This window comes from Pongo pygmaeus, chromosome 12 (genome assembly GCF_028885625.2).
Source record: "Pongo pygmaeus isolate AG05252 chromosome 12, NHGRI_mPonPyg2-v2.0_pri, whole genome shotgun sequence".
In the NCBI taxonomy this organism is placed as follows: Eukaryota; Metazoa; Chordata; class Mammalia; order Primates; family Hominidae; genus Pongo; species Pongo pygmaeus.
The window spans coordinates 61,087,120-61,108,996 of record NC_072385.2 but is presented as its reverse complement, the minus strand read 5'-3'; the positions used below and the strand labels follow the sequence as shown (position 1 = coordinate 61,108,996).

The following is a 21,877-nucleotide window of genomic DNA, read 5'->3' as shown; positions in this document are numbered from 1 at the left end:
GAATAATAGTATTAAAGTTTATATAACAGTTTGCCTATCATTACACAGTTAAAGTTTTTAATTATTTGCTGATATTAGCAATGATGAAATAACTGTTTTGTCCTCGGATGAAACTCAACACCCCACAACTTTAGCATCAATAAGAAAGAATGCAAGCCACTTCATCTTTTAAAGGTTTGTATTAGTCTGTTCTCACTCTCCTATGAAGAAATACTCAAGACTGGGTAATCTATAAAGAAAAGAAGTTTAATTGACTCACAGTTCTGCATGGCTGGTCAGGCCTCAGGAAACTTACAATCATGGCAGAAAGTACTTCTTCATAGGGCAGCAGGAGAGACAATGAGTGCTGAGAGAAGGGGGAAGCCCCTTATAAAACCATCAGATCTCACTATCATGTGAACAGCATGGGGGAAACTACTCCCACGGTTCAATTATCTCCACCTGGTCCCGCCCTTGACTTGTGGGGATTATTACAATTCAAGGTGAGATTTGGGTGGGGACACAGAGCCAAACCATATCAGGTATCAAAGATACTAAAGTGACCAAGTATAGCAATATCTAACATATTCTCACTGGAATCTCTGACTCTTACCAGGTGCAGTGGCTCGTGCTTATAATCCTAGCACTGCGGGAGGCCAAGGCAGGAGGATCACTTGAGCCCAGAAGTTCAAGACCAACCTGGGCAAAATAGTGAGACCCCATCTCAATAAAAAATTAATAAATTAGCCAGGAATGGCAACACACGCCTGTAATCCTAGACACTTTGCAGGGCTGTTGTGGGCAGATTGCTTGAGCTTGAGAGGGCGAGGCTGCAGTGAGCTGTTATTACATCATGGCACTCCAGTCTGGGTGACAGAGTGAGACTATCTCAACAACAACAACAAAAAGGAATAGAAAAAGAAAAGGAAATCAAGTATGAAAATTTGTAAGTGTGGAATTTTGCAGTATGTTAAATTCTAGATTCTCCTTATTTTCTACGTTATCAACAAAAATAGGATTAGAAGTAAATGGCTCTATTTGGAACCAAACATACTTAAGCTTTTATTCAATAATTACAAGAGCAGAAGAAGACTCAAAGGTCATTATCATTAAAGAGGCAAAGGACTACTGGCTGGATACTATCAGAAAGAACAGCTGTGGCTTGGTAATAGTAGCTTTATGGGGAGAAAAGTTCTAAGTAATAGCTCAACACACAAAGATATTTCTGAAGAAATATAAAACCTCTAAAGGATTTAAATGATTAACTAAACAAAAGATCCCAATACCACACTGAAAAGAAGCAAATGTTTTTTATTTCAATGTACTCTATGTAGCTCAAATAATGTAACTGTTAACTGCATGGAAACAGGAAACATAAATCAATTTCTTGATAGGCAGAAAAATCATTAGTAAATCAGTAATTTGTACTACATCAGGGAAAATGAAAAAAAAATCTTGAATGTTGGCTCTACCTATGTAATTAATGTAATGAAGAAAAATGTGGTTGTGTCCTAAAGGATCTGATGCCTCTAGTCCTTTTTAAGGACACCTGAAACTTCTTTATTTTGTTCCAGAGAAAGTCATAGGAATTGGGCTAAATTACAGGGTCATTTTTATCAGTAGATGACAGAATTTCCACATAAGGTGTCAAAGAAAGGAATTCAAGTTAGGTTAGAAACAAGCAACCCACTTACTGGTATATTTCCCATTACCAAATAGAGTTTCTACTTTATGGGGACGTTACCACAATTTACCACCCGTTCTGGGAATTGTTCTCGTCACCATGACAAAAATTTTATACACTAACAAAAAAGATTCTGAATAAGAATCCCACAGAGAAAAAGGTATTTAAATGATGGCTCTATGAAACATAGCTTAGTGCTTCTCATATATAGTTTAGAGGTATTTTATAGTCTAGTGGGAAGGAACAAGGACTTTGGAGGCAGTTTACACTCCAGATTCACTAACTCTAGATGAGTAGTTTTTAACACAATAGTAAACCTCTCTATGTTTACTAATGTGTAAGCTATTCTAATTTTTCTTTTCTAATTTGTAAACTGGGAGAATAATAATGTTTTCACAAATTTGTTGCAAGGAATAAATGAGAATATATATTAATACATACATACATGTACATAAGAAAATATACACCTACGTGTGTGTGTATATATATATACATGGGTGTATATGTATATACACACAGAGAGAGAGAAAGAAAAAGAGAGAGACAGAGAGGGAGAGGACACTTTGCACAGTACCTCGTATATGGTATGTACTCAAAAGATAGTAGCTATTTTTAAATGTTAAGAGACAGCTTGATATAGTGAAAAGAGCATGACGCAAGGTAAAATGACCTAGGATCTAGCCCCACTATTGATTAATTTTCTGACCTCTGGGCAAGACCCTGTTAGGCCTCAGTTTCCATATTTGTTAAATGGGGAAAATAGTGACTGTCCGTATATCATAGAGGTTGCTTTTTTGAAAAAAGAAATGGGATAATGACATATAAAAGAAATGTGAACATTACTAAGTAATAATGAATGCAAAGTATTTTATAATTAAAATTCTGTCACTTGAAAAACATACTCTTTCTTATTTGGAGAAACAAGAGAATATGGAAGGAGAAAGACCAATTCAGAATTTCAACCTAAGCAAACTTTTGGTCATTATCTCAAAATAATAGCTTTTGACTTCTCTTTTCTATAATTAAATGGTTAATTTTAATGACATATGACCCAAAAATGATTGTCAATGACCAGGCAGGAATGCAGTTACTTTATTATTCAAAACAGATAAACTCCATAAAAACTTACTATGTACTATTTCATGCAAGCTGCTGCACTACACACAGAAATACAGATGAATAGGACAAGGTCTTTATCCACCGGGTTCACAAGTCCATAGTTGGCAATCAGTCTAATAGACAGGATGGTATAATGGAAAAAATTTTAAGTCAAATAAATTTGTTTAAATCCTAACCCTTTCACCTATTTGCTATATCCCTTACAAAGTACATATCCTCCTTGAGTTTATGGTCTCATCATAAAATGTAATAATAATATTAATACTTATCTGATTGGGGTATTTTGAGTCCTCATCAACTGGGATGACATATAACACATGTAAAGCATTTGGAACACAGCAGATGCTTTAATTACCATTGTCTCCTTTCCTGAATAAAGTACACAAATGAATGACACATCCAGCCCAAGGTAAAATTTAATTAGTGTCATTTTAAAAAGTGCCACAAAGGAAGATGTCACATCTGGTTAGGAGAACTGGTAAGGCCTCATAGAAGGTGTGGTACTTGAAATGAACCTTGAAGTATGTAAGATTTTCAACACACATAGTTAAAGGGCAAAAGCAGTAAAAGTAGACGAAAGGCATGGGATAAAAAAAAAAAAAAGACCCGGGTTAGAAAACAGTTGGGTGTGCTTAACAGCATTACTTCATTATGGGAGGAGAATCTTTGGTAAATAGAAAACAGAGACAGAGACAGAGAAAAAGACAGAAAGGTAGTTTAAGGTCCCATGATGAAAAGTCTTGATGGACACAGAAAAGATTTTGTACTTAATGGGAGTACTGACAGTTTGTACTGACAGTTCTTCAGTAGCAGCATCATTTGGTTAGGTCGGAGATGGCAGCAATTTCTGGAAATAAATTGAGTACTAAAAGAAATGTCAGTTTTGAAAGGGCTTTAAATGGGAAGAATTTCAGAAACTTATATGTAGAAAATAATTTTCTCTTAAGGATGACCCAACAGAAAGTAAGGCCAGGGATAGGTATCATTGTATTACTAGACAAAGAAACTAGGAGAATTTCCACGCTTAACCCACAAACCAAGGTGGGCTATGAGAGATCTTACCCTATGTCATACAAATTAACATTAACAGCAGAGAGAGAAAACAAACTCAGGATTCCATCTTCTGGGTCTGTTACTTGAGACAGCATTTCCTCTCTTAAGCATTTCTGAAAGATAATTATCAGGATAACAAGAATAAATTCTCAAAAACATGCTCTTATGCTGAGCATGCAAAATGGGTAACTGTGCAGGCAATTGAAAATTATACAACTGAAGTCTGAAAAAAAAATGTGTGTGTACTTACCTCATCTGTTAACTCAAGGGAAACAGTAAGATTTAAAAACTCTAAATGTGGAAAATATTATTATAATCATTTCTGGGTGCCTCATGAAGATAGGCAGGCTGCCTAAGTCACAAAAACTTCAAGGAAAAAACAGTTGCAAAATTAAACAATTTTCCCCTCTGACCACTGACTATCTAACAATGAGAATAATCTACAAACAAACACACTCGGATTCTCCCTCTCTCTCTCTCTCTCTGTGTCACACACAAACACACTTCTAGACACTGACCTATTCCGTTGGCTATGTTGCTGCTGTGATGCGGTAAAATATCCCTGAGAATTAAGAGAAACTGGGGATTCCAAAATGTAAGAGAACAAGACAGAATTTGCCTTGTCTTTCCAGTCCTCTCTATATACATTTTTTCTATCAATCAATCCCTCTCTGAGAGACAGCCACTTCTGTCAGGGAATTTCAAATATGAAAAGAAAATATTTATAGTAAGTAAAAGACAAATGATTTGGGTTCTTTTTCAGAAACAAACGCTTTTCTCTCCCATTCTTTCTCTAATAATGCCCAAGGGCAAATCTTAGACACAGCTCTGTTTTGTGACTAATACAGGGTTCCATGAGGAAATTATCTAGCATTCTAGGTAAGATAAACACAAATGTTAGGCAATCTCTTTTGTGGAAACCCAGATGGGGTAGTTTAAGAAGTCATCTGATTCAAGAGAATATAATGGTTGGTGAATCCAATTAATTTTAAAAGTGTAGCTTCAGAAAAGTGTAGACAAGACAGAAATATGGCACCAATGGAAGCAATATTGAGGACTTAAGCCTGTCAGTTACTTCCTACTTTGATTCTGAATGGTACATGGTAAGTGGTTCTACAGCATGAGTGGTAGAATCAACTCTATCCACACTGAGACGTTTTATAGTATTTAGGTAAAAATGGCAGTTTCGAATAAACAAAAGAGGGGGAAATAAACCTCAACTAGTTATTTACAGTATAGCCTTGCAAGAAAGTTGACAACTCTACAGGTAAAAGCATGTACTTTAATTCAGACAAGCACCAGTTTGATCCACATTACTGCTTCTAAATGACCTAGAGGTTAAAGTAAGGAGTACAAAGTGTGCTGCTCAAATATGACAGCATGATGAAATGGGGACAGGTGGGCTGGCAAAAGCAATTTAAAAATATAAATTAGTAATTAAACACAATAATTCTTGAGGTGGAAAACAATTACTCTAAATATCACCTCCACATACCCCCAGCATTATAAAAGCTGCAGATGTTTCAATTCAGAAAACATTTTCTAAAAACACAAACAAAAAGGAAAACCTAAAAGCTACATAGAAAAAAGGATAAACCCAGCATATAAACAGAACAAAAGACAAAAACCACATGATTATCTCAATAGATGCAGAAAAGGCCTTTGACAAAATTCAACAACCCTTCATGCTACAAACTCTCAATAAATTAGGTATTGATGGGACGGATCTCAAAATAATAAGAGCTACCTATGACAAACCCACAGTCAATATCATATGGAATGGGCAAAAACTGGAAGCATTCCCTTTGAAAACTGGCACAAGACAGGGATGCCCTCTCTCGCCACTCCTATTCAACATAGTGTTGGAAGTTCTGGCCAGGGCAATTAGGCAGGAGAAGGAAATAAAGGGTATTCAATTAGGAAAAGAGGAAGTCAAATTGTCCCTGTTTGCAGATGACATGATTGTATATCTAGAAAACCCCATTGTCTCAGCCCAAAATCTCCTTAAGCTGATAAGCAACTTCAGCAAAGTCTCAAGATACAAAATCAATGTACAAAAATCACAAGCATTCTTATACGCCAGTAACAGACAAACAGAGAGCCAAATCATGAGTGAACTCCCATTCACAATTGCTTCAAAGAGAATAAAATACCTAGGAATCCAACTTACAAGGGACGTGAAGGACTTCTTCAAGGAGAACTACAAACCACTGCTCAATGAAATAAAAGAGGATACAAACAAATGGAAGAACATTCCATGCTCATGGGTAGGAAGAATCAATATCATGAAAATGGCCATACCGCCCAAGGTAATTTATAGATTCAATGCCATCCCCATCAAGCTACCAATGACTTTCTTCACAGAATTGGAAAAAACTACCTTAAAGTTCATATGGAACCAAAAAAGAGCCCGCATCGCCAAGTCAATCCTAAGCCAAAAGAACAAAGCTGGAGGCATCACACTACCTGACTTCAAACTATACTACAAGGCTACAGTAACCAAAACAGCATGGTACTAGTACCACAACAGAGATATAGATCAATGGAACAGAACAGAGCTCTCAGAAATAACGCCGCATATCTACAACTATCTGATCTTTGACAAACCTGACAAAAACAAGCAATGGGGAAAGGATTCCATATTTAATAAATGGTGCTGGGAAAACTGGCTGGCCATATGTAGAAAGCTGAAACTGGATCCCTTCCTTACAGCTTATACAAAAATTAATTCAAGATGGATTAAAGACTTAAATGTTAGACCTAAAACCATAAAAACCCTAGAAGAAAACCTAGGCATTACCATTCAGGACATAGGCATGGGCAAGGACTTCATGTCTAAAACACCAAAAGCAATGCAACAAAAGCCAAAATTGACAAATGGGATCTAATTAAACTAAAGAGCTTCTGCACAGCAAAGGAAACTACCATCAGAGTGAACAGGCAACCTACAAAATGGGAGAAAATTTTTGCAACCTACTCATCTGACAAAGGGCTAATATCCAGAATCTACAATGAACTCAAACAAATTTTCAAGAAAAAAACAAACAACCCCATCAAAAAGTGGGCAAAGGACATGAACAGACACTTCTCAAAAGAAGACATTTATGCAGCCAAAAGACACATGAAAAAATGCTCAGCATCACTGGCCATCAGAGAAATGCAAATCAAAACCACAATGAGATACCATCTCACACCAGTTAGAATGGCGATCATTAAAAAGTCAGGAAACAACAGGTGCTGGAGAGGATGTGGAGAAATAAGAACACTTTTACACTGCTGGTGGGACTGTAAACTAGTTCAACCATTGTGGAAGTCAGTGTGGCGATTCCTCAGGGATCTAGAACTAGAAATACCATTTGACCCAGCCATCCCATTACTGGGTATATACCCAAAGGACTATAAATCATGCTGCTATAAAGACACATGCACACGTATGTTTATTGCGGCATTATTCACAATAGCAAAGACTTGGAACCAACCCAAATGTCCAACAATCATAGACTGGATTAAGAAAATGTGGCACATATACACCATGGAATACTATGCAGCCATAAAAAATGATGAGTTAATGTCCTTTGTAGGGACATGGATGAAATTGGAAATCATCATTCTCAGTAAATTATCGCAAGGACAAAAAACCAAACACCGCATGTTCTCACTCATTGGTGGGAATTGAACAATGAGAACACATGGACACAGGAAGGGGAACATCACACTCTGGGGACTGTTGTGGGGTAGGGGGAGTGGGGAAGGATAGCATTAGGAGATATACCTAATGCTAAATGACGAGTTAATGGGTGCAGCACACCAGCATGGCACATGTATACATATGTAACTAACCTGCACACTGTGCACATGTACCCTAAAACTTAAAGTATAATAATAATAAAATAAAAAAAAAATAAGGATAAACCATGGAGTATACAATTCTAGACTTACACTGTACATAATATAGATATTTAATTTGTGTATATATGTATTAATTAAAATAAGATCACATCTGTTTTTCCAGTTAAGAAATAATGAATATATTTTTAATGAATAAATATAAATTTACATTAATTTAATGAATGAATATCACATTATATGAATATACAATAATTTAGTTTGTGAACACATTTGTTTGTTGGATTTTTAATTTATACCTACTCCTCGCTATACAAAATACATCGTATTAAATATAGTTATATCTGAATATTATCATATAATCACGATTATTTCATTAAGTTCAAATTCTAAAAGGGGAATTACATAGTAAAAAGGTAAGCACATTTTAAGGGGTTTCTGAGGCATATTGAAAAACTGACTCCAAAAAGACTACAACAACTAGACCCCTAGCAGCAAATATGAAAATACCTATTTCCACAAGTATTTCTTATAAATAAGGAATGTTACCATTTTCTTATTTCTGAGTAGTTTATAGTCAAAAATATCACACAAGCTTAATATGTATGTCTTATTAATAGAGTTACAAATTATGTTCATGTTATCATTTTTTACCAAATATTGTCCATTTTTGCTTACAAATGAATTTCAGAATTATTTCATTAAGATTCCTCCCTAAATAAATTTACCTGATACTCACTGCAATTAGATTAAATTTGAAAAAACTTTCTACAAAACGAAATATTCTCATCCTGGAATACCATATATATTTGTGCATAAGAAAGTCTCTTTTATATTACTCTGTGATATTGTCACATTATTTCTAAATTTACTTGCTAAGCAGCTGCATAGAAAAATTATATCTATGTCCCAATAGTAAATAAGACACTTTTAACAATATATTTTCTATGTGGGCATTGCTAATATAAGAAAAGTTTATTTGTTTTCTAAGTGAATCATCTAACCTAAACTCTTATTGGTCTTAACGAATTTTTAGTATGTTCTATTTGGATAATAATAACCTATGAATAATAATATGCATGTGCTATGGTTTGAAATGTTTGAGCCTTGCCAAAATTCATATTGAAATTTAATCCCCAATGCAACTTTTATATATTTTTTTAATTTTTAATTTTTGTGGGGGAGGGCTTTTCAAAAGTGATTACATCACTCATTAATTGTATTAGTGCCTTACAGAAGGGATTGGGGGAGTGAGTCTGTCCTTTTTGCCTTCTCTGCCATGTAAGGATACAGAGGTGCCATTTATGAGTAACAGGACTTTATCAGACACTGAATCTGCTGACATCTTAATATTGGACTTTTCAGCCTCCAGAACTGTGAGAAACAAATTTCTGTTGTTTATAAATTTCTCAGTCTAAAGTATCTTGTTATGGGAGCAGGAATGGACTAAGATATGCATGGCTCATTATAATGTAATTTATTCTTTTTTTACATTTATTTTATAGAACTTCTAAAGTGTTGGTGAGAAGCATCTTCACCCAATTCCTGATGTCAATGAAAATAAATGTTTTATTGTTCTACTGTTAAATCTACGGTGGCCACTAAATTTCAAACAGATGTTCTTTATTATGTTATTAAAATATTATACTGCTTGGAACTTAGTAAACTTTGTTTTTAAATCAAGAATGTAGCCTGGATGTAATAAAATGTCTTTCTAGACTACATCAAGAAACTTTATCTCCTTCACCTAGTAATGTGATAAATTATATTAACAGATTTTTTAAAATATCAAACCATCCTTGCGTTTCTAGAATAAATCCTACACACTAGTACAAAATTACTTTCTTAAAACACTTGGAATTGACTTGCTAAAATTTTATTTATTGTATTTTTATCCATAATTGTGAGATTAACTCATAGTTTTTTTGTGTGTGCTCTTTTTGTCTGGCTTTGGTATCAGGATAAAGCTAGACAAAATGACATAATTTTCTGCAGGTAAATGCTCCCACTAGGAACAACTAGGAGAGGAAGTAAAACATGTAGAAAAAACATATTAAAAGGCATCAGGTGCTGTGAAGCAATGAAGACTAAAGGGAATAAAACTGCAGAGAGGACAGAACCTTTTAAAGTTGAGGTGAAAATCTGCAGCTTTCCTTGTGGGCATTTGAGGAACCTAGGCAAGGGCAACAGACTGAGAATCTTAAAACCAGGCAGAGACTAACTACTAGGGGGTGAAAAAAACTTGGAATCTTTGCTGCTTCCAACAGACTAGAGTGCCACAGTTAGAGGTTTGAGGACTAGTTTTACCCTCAAGATATTTACTGAATTCTAAAGCTAAATGGCTGAGGAAAATAAGGGTTTAAGCCAAAATTTTTGAAAAGCAAGGAGATTTCTCACAGTTTCACAGTGTTTCAGAGAAAAAGACTCACTAGTAGGAGAATGCCTAAAAATGACAGGAGCTATCTTAGTCCATTCAGAATAATGTAACAAAATCCCATAGACTGGTAGCTTATAAACAAAAGAATTCTCACAGTTCTGGAGGCATGGAAGTCCAACATCAAGGTACCAGCAGATTCAGTGTCTGATGAAGGCCTATTTCCTAGTGCGAAATAAAAAAGGAGTCTTCTTCCTGTATCCCGGTATCCTCACGTGGCCACAAGGAACAAGGCAGCTCTCTTAAGTCTCTTTTATAAGTATACTAATCCCATTTGTGAGGCTCTACCGTCATAATCTATCACCTCCCAAGGCCTCACCTCCTAATGTAATCACACTGGTTATTAGATTCAACATATGATTTTTTGGGGTACACAAACATTCAGATCACATAGGAGCTGAAACCTCATTAGGGATGGTAAAGTAACACTGACAATCCCCAACACTTTTTTTCCTGTCAGCAATTGCTGATACTGGGTACTGCTAAGTCTCCTTCTCAAGACATTTGCCAGATTCTAAAACGAAAGAGTACAGGAGGCTGAATAGACAAGGTTTCTGTGAAGAGCAGGAATTTCTATAGTCCTCTTTGGTGCTAAAAAGACAATGACATATCAGGCAGTTTTTAAAAGCTCTGCAGAGCCATATCCTACCAACAAGAGCAAACAAAGTACACTACAACTGCAACCCAATATTAACCCAAATCAGTCCATGATGGTACTAAGATGGTCAGCTTCAAACCACAACCCACCTGCCCATTCTATTTACTAAGTAAAGGAAAACATGAACCTTTTCTGGTGGAAGACAACACCACCTGGAATCTCTACATATTTTATACAATGTCTAACACCAACCGAAAAATATTAGAAAGAGAGAGGATCATATCACTGAAAACCAAGAGAAAAAAAATCCACCAATATGTATGTATAATATATATAAGAAGTAGTAAAGAATGATTTTGCATGTCTATAATTAATATGCTTAAGAAAACAGAGAAAACATAGACAAATTAGATAAAAAAGATGGAGCATTTCATCAAAGAATTTCAGTTTATATAAAAAAGTTAAAAAATATTCTAAAACTAAAATATACATATCTGAAATTCTAACTAAGTTTCTTTTTTTAATTCTACCAAGGCTTTTATATTGTCTTTGTACTAATTACCTTGAACATCATAGGAAGATAAGCAGACATAATACCAGGAACCATTTTTAGATGAAAAAAATGCAAAGGTCAATGAAAAAATGATGGAAGTAGCCTCTACATATCATTAAAGGTTAATAAATATAGCATGAGCTTTTATATACTGAAAATCTTCATGGGTAGTTACAGCAGAAACTAACATCTTTCACCAAACTAAATTATAAGGAAATCTTTTTATATATAAAGGACAAAGTAAGAGCAACTGTCACTTACAGGAAGGTGTGTGAATACAGCAAAGGTGCTACGAAGAAAGGCAATGAGGTCTACCAGGTAATCACTAGCTTTGTTGCCCAAATCTCCGGTCATCCAGTCATAGTCTGCCAGCTGTAGGAACTGGTCAATCTTCTGGTTTAAGTTGGTGTAAATCTCTTCTTCAGCTGCATGTCTAGCATCCTGTGAAAAAATATAAAATTTGAAAAATCACTCAGATTTCAATATGGGCAGAAATTTCTATGAGCTTAGAGCCATCTGACATATCCATTAAGTAACTGGGAATATAACTGGGAATACTGAGTCATATCACAGTCTTCTTTAATTTTTTTCTTTTTCAAAACCATTGTGTAGGTTTTTTCTAATTTTTTGTTTGCATCCTGAGAGATGCTAAAATGAAAGCAGAATGCCCAGATCATATAAGTTTGAGATACCTATATAAAAGATTCATGATTCATACACTAGCATATTAAAGGCTCTAAGAAGTATGGTGAGATTAATATTCTTACAAAAATATTTTCAGGACAAATGATCATACATTACTCCACAATAACCAGTATTCCAATGCTAAAATTCCATCAACACAGACTTCTGCAGAGTAACTTATGAAGTACCTGCCACCACATTCAATATTCACTTTCAGTCTGATCTTCCTTAACTTCTGTTAAATACTCCCTATTTAAAACTCTGTCTTCCCGTGGAATTCATGAGATGGTTTTCCCCCTGGATTTCCTTTTACTTCTCTGGACACAAATCACTTTCTTTGGATGATTTAATTAAATCCAATAGCTTCCAGTATCTCTATCTTCAGTACAGATCTACTCCAAAATCATTCTAATTCAAGAATCATATATGCAAGTGTTTCATGGACATCTCTGACCCAGACAAACTTTGAAATAAGTGCCCAGGCGCAGTGGCTCGTGCGTGTAATACCAGAACTTTGGGAGGCCGAAGTGGGTGGATCACTTGAGGTCAGGAGTTCGAGACCAGCCTGGCCAACATGGTGAAACCCTGTCTCTACTAAAAATACAAAAATTAGCTGGGTGTGGTGGTGGGAGCCTGTAATCCCAGCTACTCAGGAGGCTGAGGCAGGACAGTTGCTTGAACCCAGGAGGCAGAGGTTGCAGTGAGGCAAGATTATGCCACTGCACTCCAGCCTGGGCGACAGAGCAAGACTCCATCTCAAAAAAAAAGAAAAGAAAAGAAATAAGTAGGTCCAGGTTGAGACTCACCATATTTACCACTCTTTACCTGTTCAACTCAGATCAAGGCAGAGATCTAAGCAAGATCTTAAATTCCATTCTTTCCTCCACAGTCAGAAAATGAGTTCTGTAAATTATATCTCCCAAATTTCTCTGTAATTTGTACTGCCCTCTACATTTTCACGTTTTAAAAGCCAGAATAATTTTGTAATATATTTACATAGTATAACATAGTTGGTGCCTATGTTTACTAATGTGAACAATGCTTTATAAAATTTGATTGATAAATAAAAATTATACAAAAATTATATATTTGTCATGTACAACTTGATGTTTTGAAATATGTATACACTGAAATGGCTAAATTGAGCTAAGTTTGATGCAAAAGAAACTGCTTTTAATGCCAAAAACCACAATTACTTTCGTACCAACCTAATAATTAACATATGCATTACCTCACATACTTATTTTATAAGGTAGGAATACTTAAAAGTACTCTGCTAGCATTTTTCAAGAATATAACACAGTTATTAACTATAATCATCATGTTATAGAATAGATCTCTTGAAATAATTCCTTCTATCTAACTGAAAATTTCTATCCTTTGACCAAAAACTCCCCAGCCATATTCCCCAGCTCTGGTAACTATCATTCTATTTTCTGTTTCTATGAATTCAACATTTTTAGGTGCTACGTATGAGATCATGCATATTCTTCTTTCTATGCCTGCCTTATTTCACTTAATACAATGTCTCCATGAGGTTTCCATGCTGTTGCAAATGGCAGGATTTCCTTCTTTTGTAAGACTGTATAGTATTGCATTCTGTATACATACTACATTTTCTTTATGCATTCACCAGTTGACAGACACTTAGGTCAAATCAATATCTTGGCTATTGTGGGAAATGTTGCAATGAACATGGAAGTGCAGATATCTCGATGACATACTGATTTCACTTCCTCTGGAAATATACCCAGTAGTGGGATTGCTGAAACATATGATAGTTCTATTTTTAATTTTTGGGGGAACCTCCATACTGTTTTCCACAATGGCTATACTAATTTACATTCCCAACACCATACAAGGGTTCCCTTTTCTCCACACCCTCTCCAATACTTACCATTTGTCTTTTTGATAATAGTCACCCTAACAGGTGGAAAATCATATACCATTGTGGTTTTAGTTTGCATTTTTCTGATGACTAATGATGTTGAATATTCTTTCATATACCTCTTGGTCGCTTGTATGTCTTCTCTTGAGAAATGTCTATTCAAAAGCTTTGCCCATTTTCTCATCGGGTTGTTTTCTTGCTATTGAACCATTTTAGTTCTTTATATATTCTAGAAATGCACGCCTTGCCAGCTGTATCATTTGCAAATATATTCTGCCATTCTTTTTTTTTTTTGAGATAGAGTCTCACTCTGTCACCTAGGCTGGAGTGAAGTGGCACACTCTTGGCTCACTGCAACCTCCATCTCCCAGCTTCAGGCGATTCTCCTGCCTCACCCTCCCGAGTAGCTGGGATTACAGGTGTGTGCCACTATGCCTGGCTAATTTTTGTATATTTAGTAGAGATTGGGTTTCACCATGTTGGCCAGGCTGGTCTCGAACTCTTGACCTCAAGTGATTCACCCGCCTCAGCCTCCTAAAGTGCTGGGATTACAGGCGTGAGCCACCATGCCCTGCCTGTTCTGCCATTTTGTAGGTTATCCTTCAACTGTTGATTGTTTTCTTTGCTGTGCAAAAGCTTTCCTGTTTGATATAATCAATCTCATTTGTCTTTTTTTACATTTGTTGCCTGCGCTTTTGGGGTCATAGCTTAAAAAAAATCATTGCCCAGACCAATGTTATGGAGATTTTTCCCTATATTATTTTGTAGTAATTTTAGTTTCAGGTCTTATGTTTAAGTCTTTAATCCATTTTATGTTGATTTTTATCTATGGTGTGAGATGAGGAACAAATTTCATTCTTGTAAATGTGGATATCCAGTTTTCTCAACACCACTTATTTTTTCAGAGACTATCCTTTCCCCTTTTGTGTGTTCTTGGCATCTTTGGCAAAAATTAACTGACTGTACATGAGTAGGATTATGTCAGGGTTATTTTGTTCCACTGGTCTGTATGTTTTTATGCCAGAATCATGCTATTTTGATTATTATAACCTGTAGTAGATTTTGAAGTCAGGTAGACTGATGCCTCCAGCTTTGTTCTTTCTGCTCAAGATTGCTTTTGCTATTTGGAGTCTTAGTGGTCCCATATGAATCTTACTATTGTTTACTTTATTCCTACGAAAAATGCATTAGAATTTGAATAGGGATTCCATTGAATATGTAGATCACTTGGGGTAATATGGAAATTCTAACAATGTTAATTCTTCAATCCACAAACTAGGATATCTTTTTGTTTATTTCTTCAATTTTTTCTTCGATGTTTTATAGTTTTTCAACAGGTCTTCTAAATATTTCAATGAGCACTTCTATACTTTCATATTTACATTACTTGTATAATAATCTTAAGGTGTCCTTGAATTTCTGTTTTGCTAAAAGTCTTTTTCATTAATAGTCTTTATTTTTTAGTGTTTTAGGTTTAAAGAAAACTTAAGCAGAAAGTACACTGCCTTTGTATATACCACTACCCTCCATGCTACTACCCCTATTTAAAATTGGTGTGGTACAATTTTTACAATTAATGAAACAATATTGATATTTTATTATCAACTAAAGTCCCTAGTTTACATTAGGGTGTAATCATTGTGATACCAAGTTCTGTGGGTACTTAAAAATGCATAATGTCACTAATTCACCATTACAGTATCATTTAGATAGTTTCACTGCCCTAAAAATCTACTGAATTCCACCTATTCATCCATCCAGGATTTTCTCTACTGATTTTCTCTACTGGTTTTCATTTTCATTGATTTCTGCTCTAATTTTCATTATTGGTATTATTATTATTGCTCACTTTAGATTTAAATTGTTCTTTGCCTAGTTTCCTATGGTGTAAATATAGATTATTAAATTTAGATCTTTCTTCTAATATATGCTACTAATGGTACAAATTTCCCTCTGAGTAATGCTTTCACTGCATCTCACAAATTATAATAAGTTGTATTTTAATTCTCGTTTATTTTGAAATATTTCTCTTAAGACTTTTTCTTTGACCATGTTTTATTTTGAAATATGTTGTTTAATCTCCAAATAATTTGATATTTTCTATCTTTCTGTTACTCATTTCTAGTTTAATTTCATATGGTCTGATAGGAATGTTAGTATAATTCCTATTTAAAGGATGTTCTATTGCCTAGAACATGGTGTGTCTTGGTGAATATTTTGTGTAAGTTGTTGTTGGATAAAACATTCTATAAATGTCCATTAGATTCACTTGATTGATGGTGTCAGTCATTTCAACTATATACACACTGATTTTTCTGCCTCCTGGATTTGTCAGTTACAGTAGAAGTATTCCAGAAATTTTAATGAGAATAGATGTTATCGTATAAAATAAGATTTTAGTATCTTTCAAAATACTCATATTTTTCCTTCTTTGATCTTCTAAAGTAGTAAGTAACTTTGAAAAATTTTCCAGTACTAATCATTCACGTATTCCTAACCATACTTCAATCCCTCATTTATTTGTATGTACTTTTAGATTTTGCTCAGAATTGTTTTGGCTATTCGTGTTCTTTTTTTAGTTCCCTATGAATTTTATGATTGTTTTTTCTGTTTCTGTAAAAGATGACACTGATACTTCGTTAGGGATTGCATTGAATCTATAGATTGCTTGGGGAAGTATGGTCATTTTAACGATATTAATTCTTCTGATATATAAGTATGGTATTTCTTTCCATTTGTTTGTGTCCTCTTCCATTTCTTTCATCAGTGTTTTGTAGTTTTCATTGCGGACATTTTTCACCTCCCTGGTTAAACTTATTCCTAGGTATTCTAATGTTTTTGAAGCTATTGTAAATGGGACTGCCTTCTTGATTTCTTTTTTACTGTTTCATTATTGAAGAATAAAAAGGTTACTGATTTTTGTATGTTTATTTTATATCCTGCAACTTTACTGAATTTGTTTATCAGCTCTAAGAGGTTTTTTTTTTTTTATACTTTAAGTTTTAGGGTACATGTGCACAACGTGCAGGTTTGTTACATATGTATACATGTGCCATGTTGGTGTGCTGCACCCATTAGCTCATCATTTAGCATTAGGTATATCTCCTAATGCTATCCCTCCCCACTCCCCCTACCCCACAACAGGCCCCAGCGTGTGATGTTCCCCTTCCTGTGTCCATGTGTTCTCATTGTTCAATTCCCACCAATGAGTGAGAACATGCAGTGTTTGGTTTTTTGTCCTTGCTGTAGTTTGCTGAGAATGATGGTTTCCAGCTTCATCCATGTCCCTACAAAGGACATGAACTCATCATTTTTTATGGCTGCATAGTATTCCATGGTGTATATGTGCCAACTTTTCTTGATCCAGTCTATGATTGTTGGACATTTCGGTTGGTTCCAAGTCTTTGCTGTTGTGAATAGTGCCGCAATAAACATACGTGGGTGTGTGTCTTTATAGCAGCATGATTTGTAATCCTTTGGGTATATACCCAGTAATGGGATGGCTGGGTCAAATGGTATTTATAGTTCTAGATCCTTGAGGAGTCACCACACTGATTTCCACAATGGTTGAACTAGTTTACAGTCCCACCAACAGTGTAAAAGTGTTCCTATTTCTCCACATCCTCTCCAGCACCTGTTGTTTCCTGACTTTTTAATGATCGCCATTCTAACTGGTGTGAGATGGTATCTCATTGTGGTTTTGATTTGCATTTCTCTGATGGCCAGTGATGCTGAGCATTTTTTCATGTGCCTTTTGGCTGCATAAATGTCTTCTTTTGAGAAGTGTCTGTTCATATCCTTCACCCACTCTTTGATGGGGTTGTTTTTTTCTTGTAAATTTGTTTGAGTTTATTGTAGATTCTGGATATTAGCCCTTTGTCAGATGAGTAGATTGAAAAAATTTTCTCCCATGCTGTAGGTCGCCCGTTCACTCTGATGGTAGTTTCTTTTGCTGTGCAGAAGCTCTTTAGTTTAATGAGATCCCATTTGTCAATTTTGGCTTTTGTTGCCATTGCTTTTGGTATTTTAGACATGAAGTCCTTGCCCATGCCTATGTCCTGAATGGTATTGCCTAGGTTTTCTTCTAGGGTTTTTATGGTTTTAGGTCTAGATGGAGCCTTTTAGTTTTTCTAAATGAAAGATCGTATCATCAGCAAAGAAGGACAATTTGACTTCCTGTTTTCCAATTTGGATGCCTTTTATTTCTTTCTCTTCTGACTGTCCTAGCTCAGACCTCCAATACTATGTTTAATAGGAGTAGTGAGAATGAGCATCCTTGTCCTGGGGAATGGTTCCAGCTTTTGCCCATTCTTAAAGGAAAGGCAGTCAACCTTTTCCCATTCAGGATGGTGTTAGCTGTGGGTCTGCTATATGTGGCCTTTATTATTTTGAGGTATGTTCCTTCTATATTTGGCTTGTTGGGAGTTTTAATTGTGAAGGGATGTTGAATTTTATCAAATGCTTTTTCTGCATCTATTAAGATGACCATATGGTTTTTGCCCTTCATTCTGTTGATGTGAAGTTTCACATTTACTTATTTGCATATACTAAACCATCCTTGCACCCTTGGTCTAAATCCCACTTGATCATCGTACATTATCTTTTAATTGAATTCAGTTTTCTAGTATGTTGCTGATAATTTTTGCATCTATTTTCATCAAGAACATTGGTATGTAGTTTTTTGTTGTTCCTTTTCTGGTTTTGGTATCAGGGTAATGCTAGCCTTACAGAATAAGTTAGGGAGAGTTCTCCCCCTAATTTTTTGGAACAGTTTCAGGAGGATTGGTATGAGTTATTCTTATATGTTTGGTGGAATCTGGTGGTGAATCCACCTGGTTCTGGGCTTTTCTTTGTTCAGATACTATTTATTACTGCTTCAATCTCACTGCCTATTATTGGTCTGTTCAGGTTTTCCATTCCTTCCTGATTCAATCTTAGTAGGTTGTACATTTCCAAGTATTCATCCATTTCCTATGGATTTTCCACTGGTTAGCATATAGTTGTTCATAAGAGTCCCTGATGATCTTTTCTGTTTCTGTGGCATCAGTTATAATGTCTCTGTTTTCATTTATAATTTTATTTGAGTCTTCACTGTACTCTTCTTGGTTAGTCTAGCTAGTGGTTGCTATCAATTTTACCTTTTCAAAGAACCAACTTTTTGTTTCATTCACCTTTCCATATTTTTCTTTTCAGTTCTACTGTGATCTGCATTATTTCCTTCTGATATTGTGGATTTGGTTTGTTGCTGCCTTCCTGTTCCTTGAGGTACATTGTTAGATTGTTTATTTGAAATATTTCTGCTTTTTGATGTAGATGCTTATTGCTATGAACTTCCCTTTTAGTACTGCTTTTGTTGTGTCCCACAGGTTGTGATATGTTGTGTTTCCATTTCATTTGTTCCAAAAAACATTTATTTCCATATTAATTTCTTCATTGAACTAATGGTTGTTCAGGAGCATGTTGTTTAATTTCCATGTATTTGTATAGTTTCCAATGTTTCTCTTGGTATTGATTTCTAGTTTTACACCATTGTGATCTGGGAATATACTTGATGTGATTTTGAATTTCAAAAATTTGTTGAGATTTGTTTTGTGGCTTAATATATGCTCTATCTTGGAGAATGTTCCTTGTGCTGATGAGAAGAATGTGTATTCTGTTATTGTTGGAAAAGATGTTCTCTAAATGTCTGTTAAGTCCTTTTGGTCTAAAGTCCAGTTTAAAACAAATGTTTCTTTTCAGATTATCTGTCTCAATGACCTGTTTAGTGCTGGCAGTGGGGTGTTAAAGTGCCACAATTTTATTATATCAGAGTTCATCTTTTTATTTAGATATGGCAATATTTGCTTTATGAATCTAGGTGCTCCAGTGTTGGATGCCAATATGGATTTGGTGTTACATCCTCTTGCTAGATTGATCCCATTATCATTATATAATGACCTTCTTTGTCTTTTTCTTACTGTTTTTTATTTAAGTATTATATCTGAGTATAGTTATGCCTGCTCATTTTTTGTTAACATTTGCATGAAATATCTTTTTCTATCCCTTTATTTTCAGTTTATATGCATCTTTAAAGGTGAGTTATGTTTCTTGTAGGCAGCGTATGGCTAGATCATGTTTTTTTAATCCATTCAACCAGTCTATATATTTTAAGTAAAGAATTAAATCGATTCAAAGTGATTGGTAAGATGGCCGAATAGGAACAGCTCCGGTCTACAGCTCCCAGCGCGAGCGACGCAGAAGACGGGTGATTTCTGCATTTCCATCTGAGATACCGTGTTCATCTCACTAGGGAGTGCCAGACAGTGGGCGCAGGTCAGTGGGTGAGCGCACCGTGCGCCAGCCGAAGCAGGGGCGAGGCATTGCCTCACTCGGGAAGCGCAAGGGGTCAGGGAGTTCCCCTTCCAGAGGTGACAGAAGGCACCTGGAAAATCGGGCCACTCCCACCCGAATACTGTGCTTTTCCGACGGGCTTAGGAAACGGTGCCCCAGGAGAGTATAGCCCGCACCTGGCTCAGAGGGTCCTACGCCCACGGAGTCTCGCTGATTGCTAGCACAGCAGTCTGAGATCAAGCAGCAAGTCGGCAGCGAGGCTGGGGGAGGGGCGCCCGCCATTGCCCAGGCTCCCTTAGGTAAACAAAGCAGCCTGGAAGCTTGAACTGGGTGGAGCCCACCACAGCTCAAGGAGGCCTGCCTGCCTCTGTAGGCTCCACCTCTGGGGGCAGGGCACAGACAAACAAAAAGACAGAAGTAACCTCTGCAGACTTAAATGTCCCTGTCTGACAGCTGTGAGGAGAGCAGTGGTTCTCCCAGCACGCAGCTGGAGATCTGAGAACGGGCTGACTGCCTCCTCAAGTAGGTCCCTGACCCCTGACCCCCGAGCAGCCTAACTGGGAGGCACCCCCCAGCAGGGGCAGACTGACACCTCACACGGCCGGCCAGGTACTCCAACAGACCTGCAGCTGAGGGTTCTGTCTGTTAGAAGGAAAACTAACAGAAAGGACATCCACACCAAAAACCCATCTGTACATCACCATCATCAAAGACCAAAAGTAGATAAAACCACAAAGATGGGGAAAAAACAGAGCAGAAAAACTGGAAACTCTAAAAACCAGAGTACCTCTCCTCCTCCAAAGGAACGCAGTTCCTCACCAGCAACGGAACAAAGCTGGACGGAGAATGACTTTGACGAGCTGAGAGAAGAAGGCTTCAGACGATCAAATTACTCCGAGCTACGGGAGGATATTCAATCCAAAGGCAAAGAAGTTGAAAACTTTGAAAAAAATTTAGAAGAATGTATAACTAGAATAACCAATACAGAGAAGTGCTTAAAGGAGCTGATGGAGCTGAAAACCAAGGCTCGAGAACTACGTGAAGAATGCAGAAGCCTCAGGAGCCGATGCGATCAAATGGAAGAAAGGGTATCAGCCCTGGAAGATGAAATGAATGAAATGAAGCGAGAAGGGAAGTTTAGAGAAAAAAGAATAAAAAGAAACGAGCAAAGCCTCCAAGAAATGTGGGACTATGTGAAAAGACCAAATCTACGTCTGATTGGTGTACCTGAAAGTGATGGGGAGAATGGAAACAAGTTGGAAAACACTCTGCAGGATATTATCCAGGAGAATTTCCCCAATCTAGCAAGGCAGGCCAACATTCAGATTCAGGAAATACAGAGAACGCCACAAAGATACTCTTCGAGAAGAGCAACTCCAAGACACATAAGTGTCAGATTCACCAAAGTTGAAATGAAGGAAAAAATGTTAAGGGCAGCCAGAGAGAAAGGACGGGTTACCATCAAAGGGAAGCCCATCAGACTAACAGCGGATCTCTCGGCAGAAACCCTACAAGCCAGAAGAGAGTGGGGGCCAATATTCAACATTCTTAAAGAAAAGAATTTTCAACCCAGAATTTCATATCCTGCCAAACTAAGCTTCATAAGTGAAGGAGAAATAAAATACTTTACAGACAAGCAAATGCTGAGAGATTTTGTCACCACCAGGCCTGCCCTAAAAGAGCTCTTGAAGGAAGCGCTAAACATGGAA

At 36.3% G+C, this 21,877-nt stretch overlaps 1 protein-coding gene across 4 annotated transcripts in view; it reads right to left on the bottom strand.

Moving 5' to 3' along the window:
* Window positions 1–21,877, bottom strand: part of EXOC6B (exocyst complex component 6B) — a 661,647-nt gene that overhangs the window by 280,864 nt on the left and 358,906 nt on the right. For all 4 annotated transcript variants that reach the window (XM_054473677.2, XM_054473671.2, XM_063649356.1 and 1 more), the window contains exon 18: window positions 11,528–11,707. In XM_054473677.2, coding sequence (XP_054329652.1) covers window positions 11,528–11,707 — 180 coding nt within the window. The remainder of the gene's footprint in view (window positions 1–11,527; window positions 11,708–21,877) is intronic.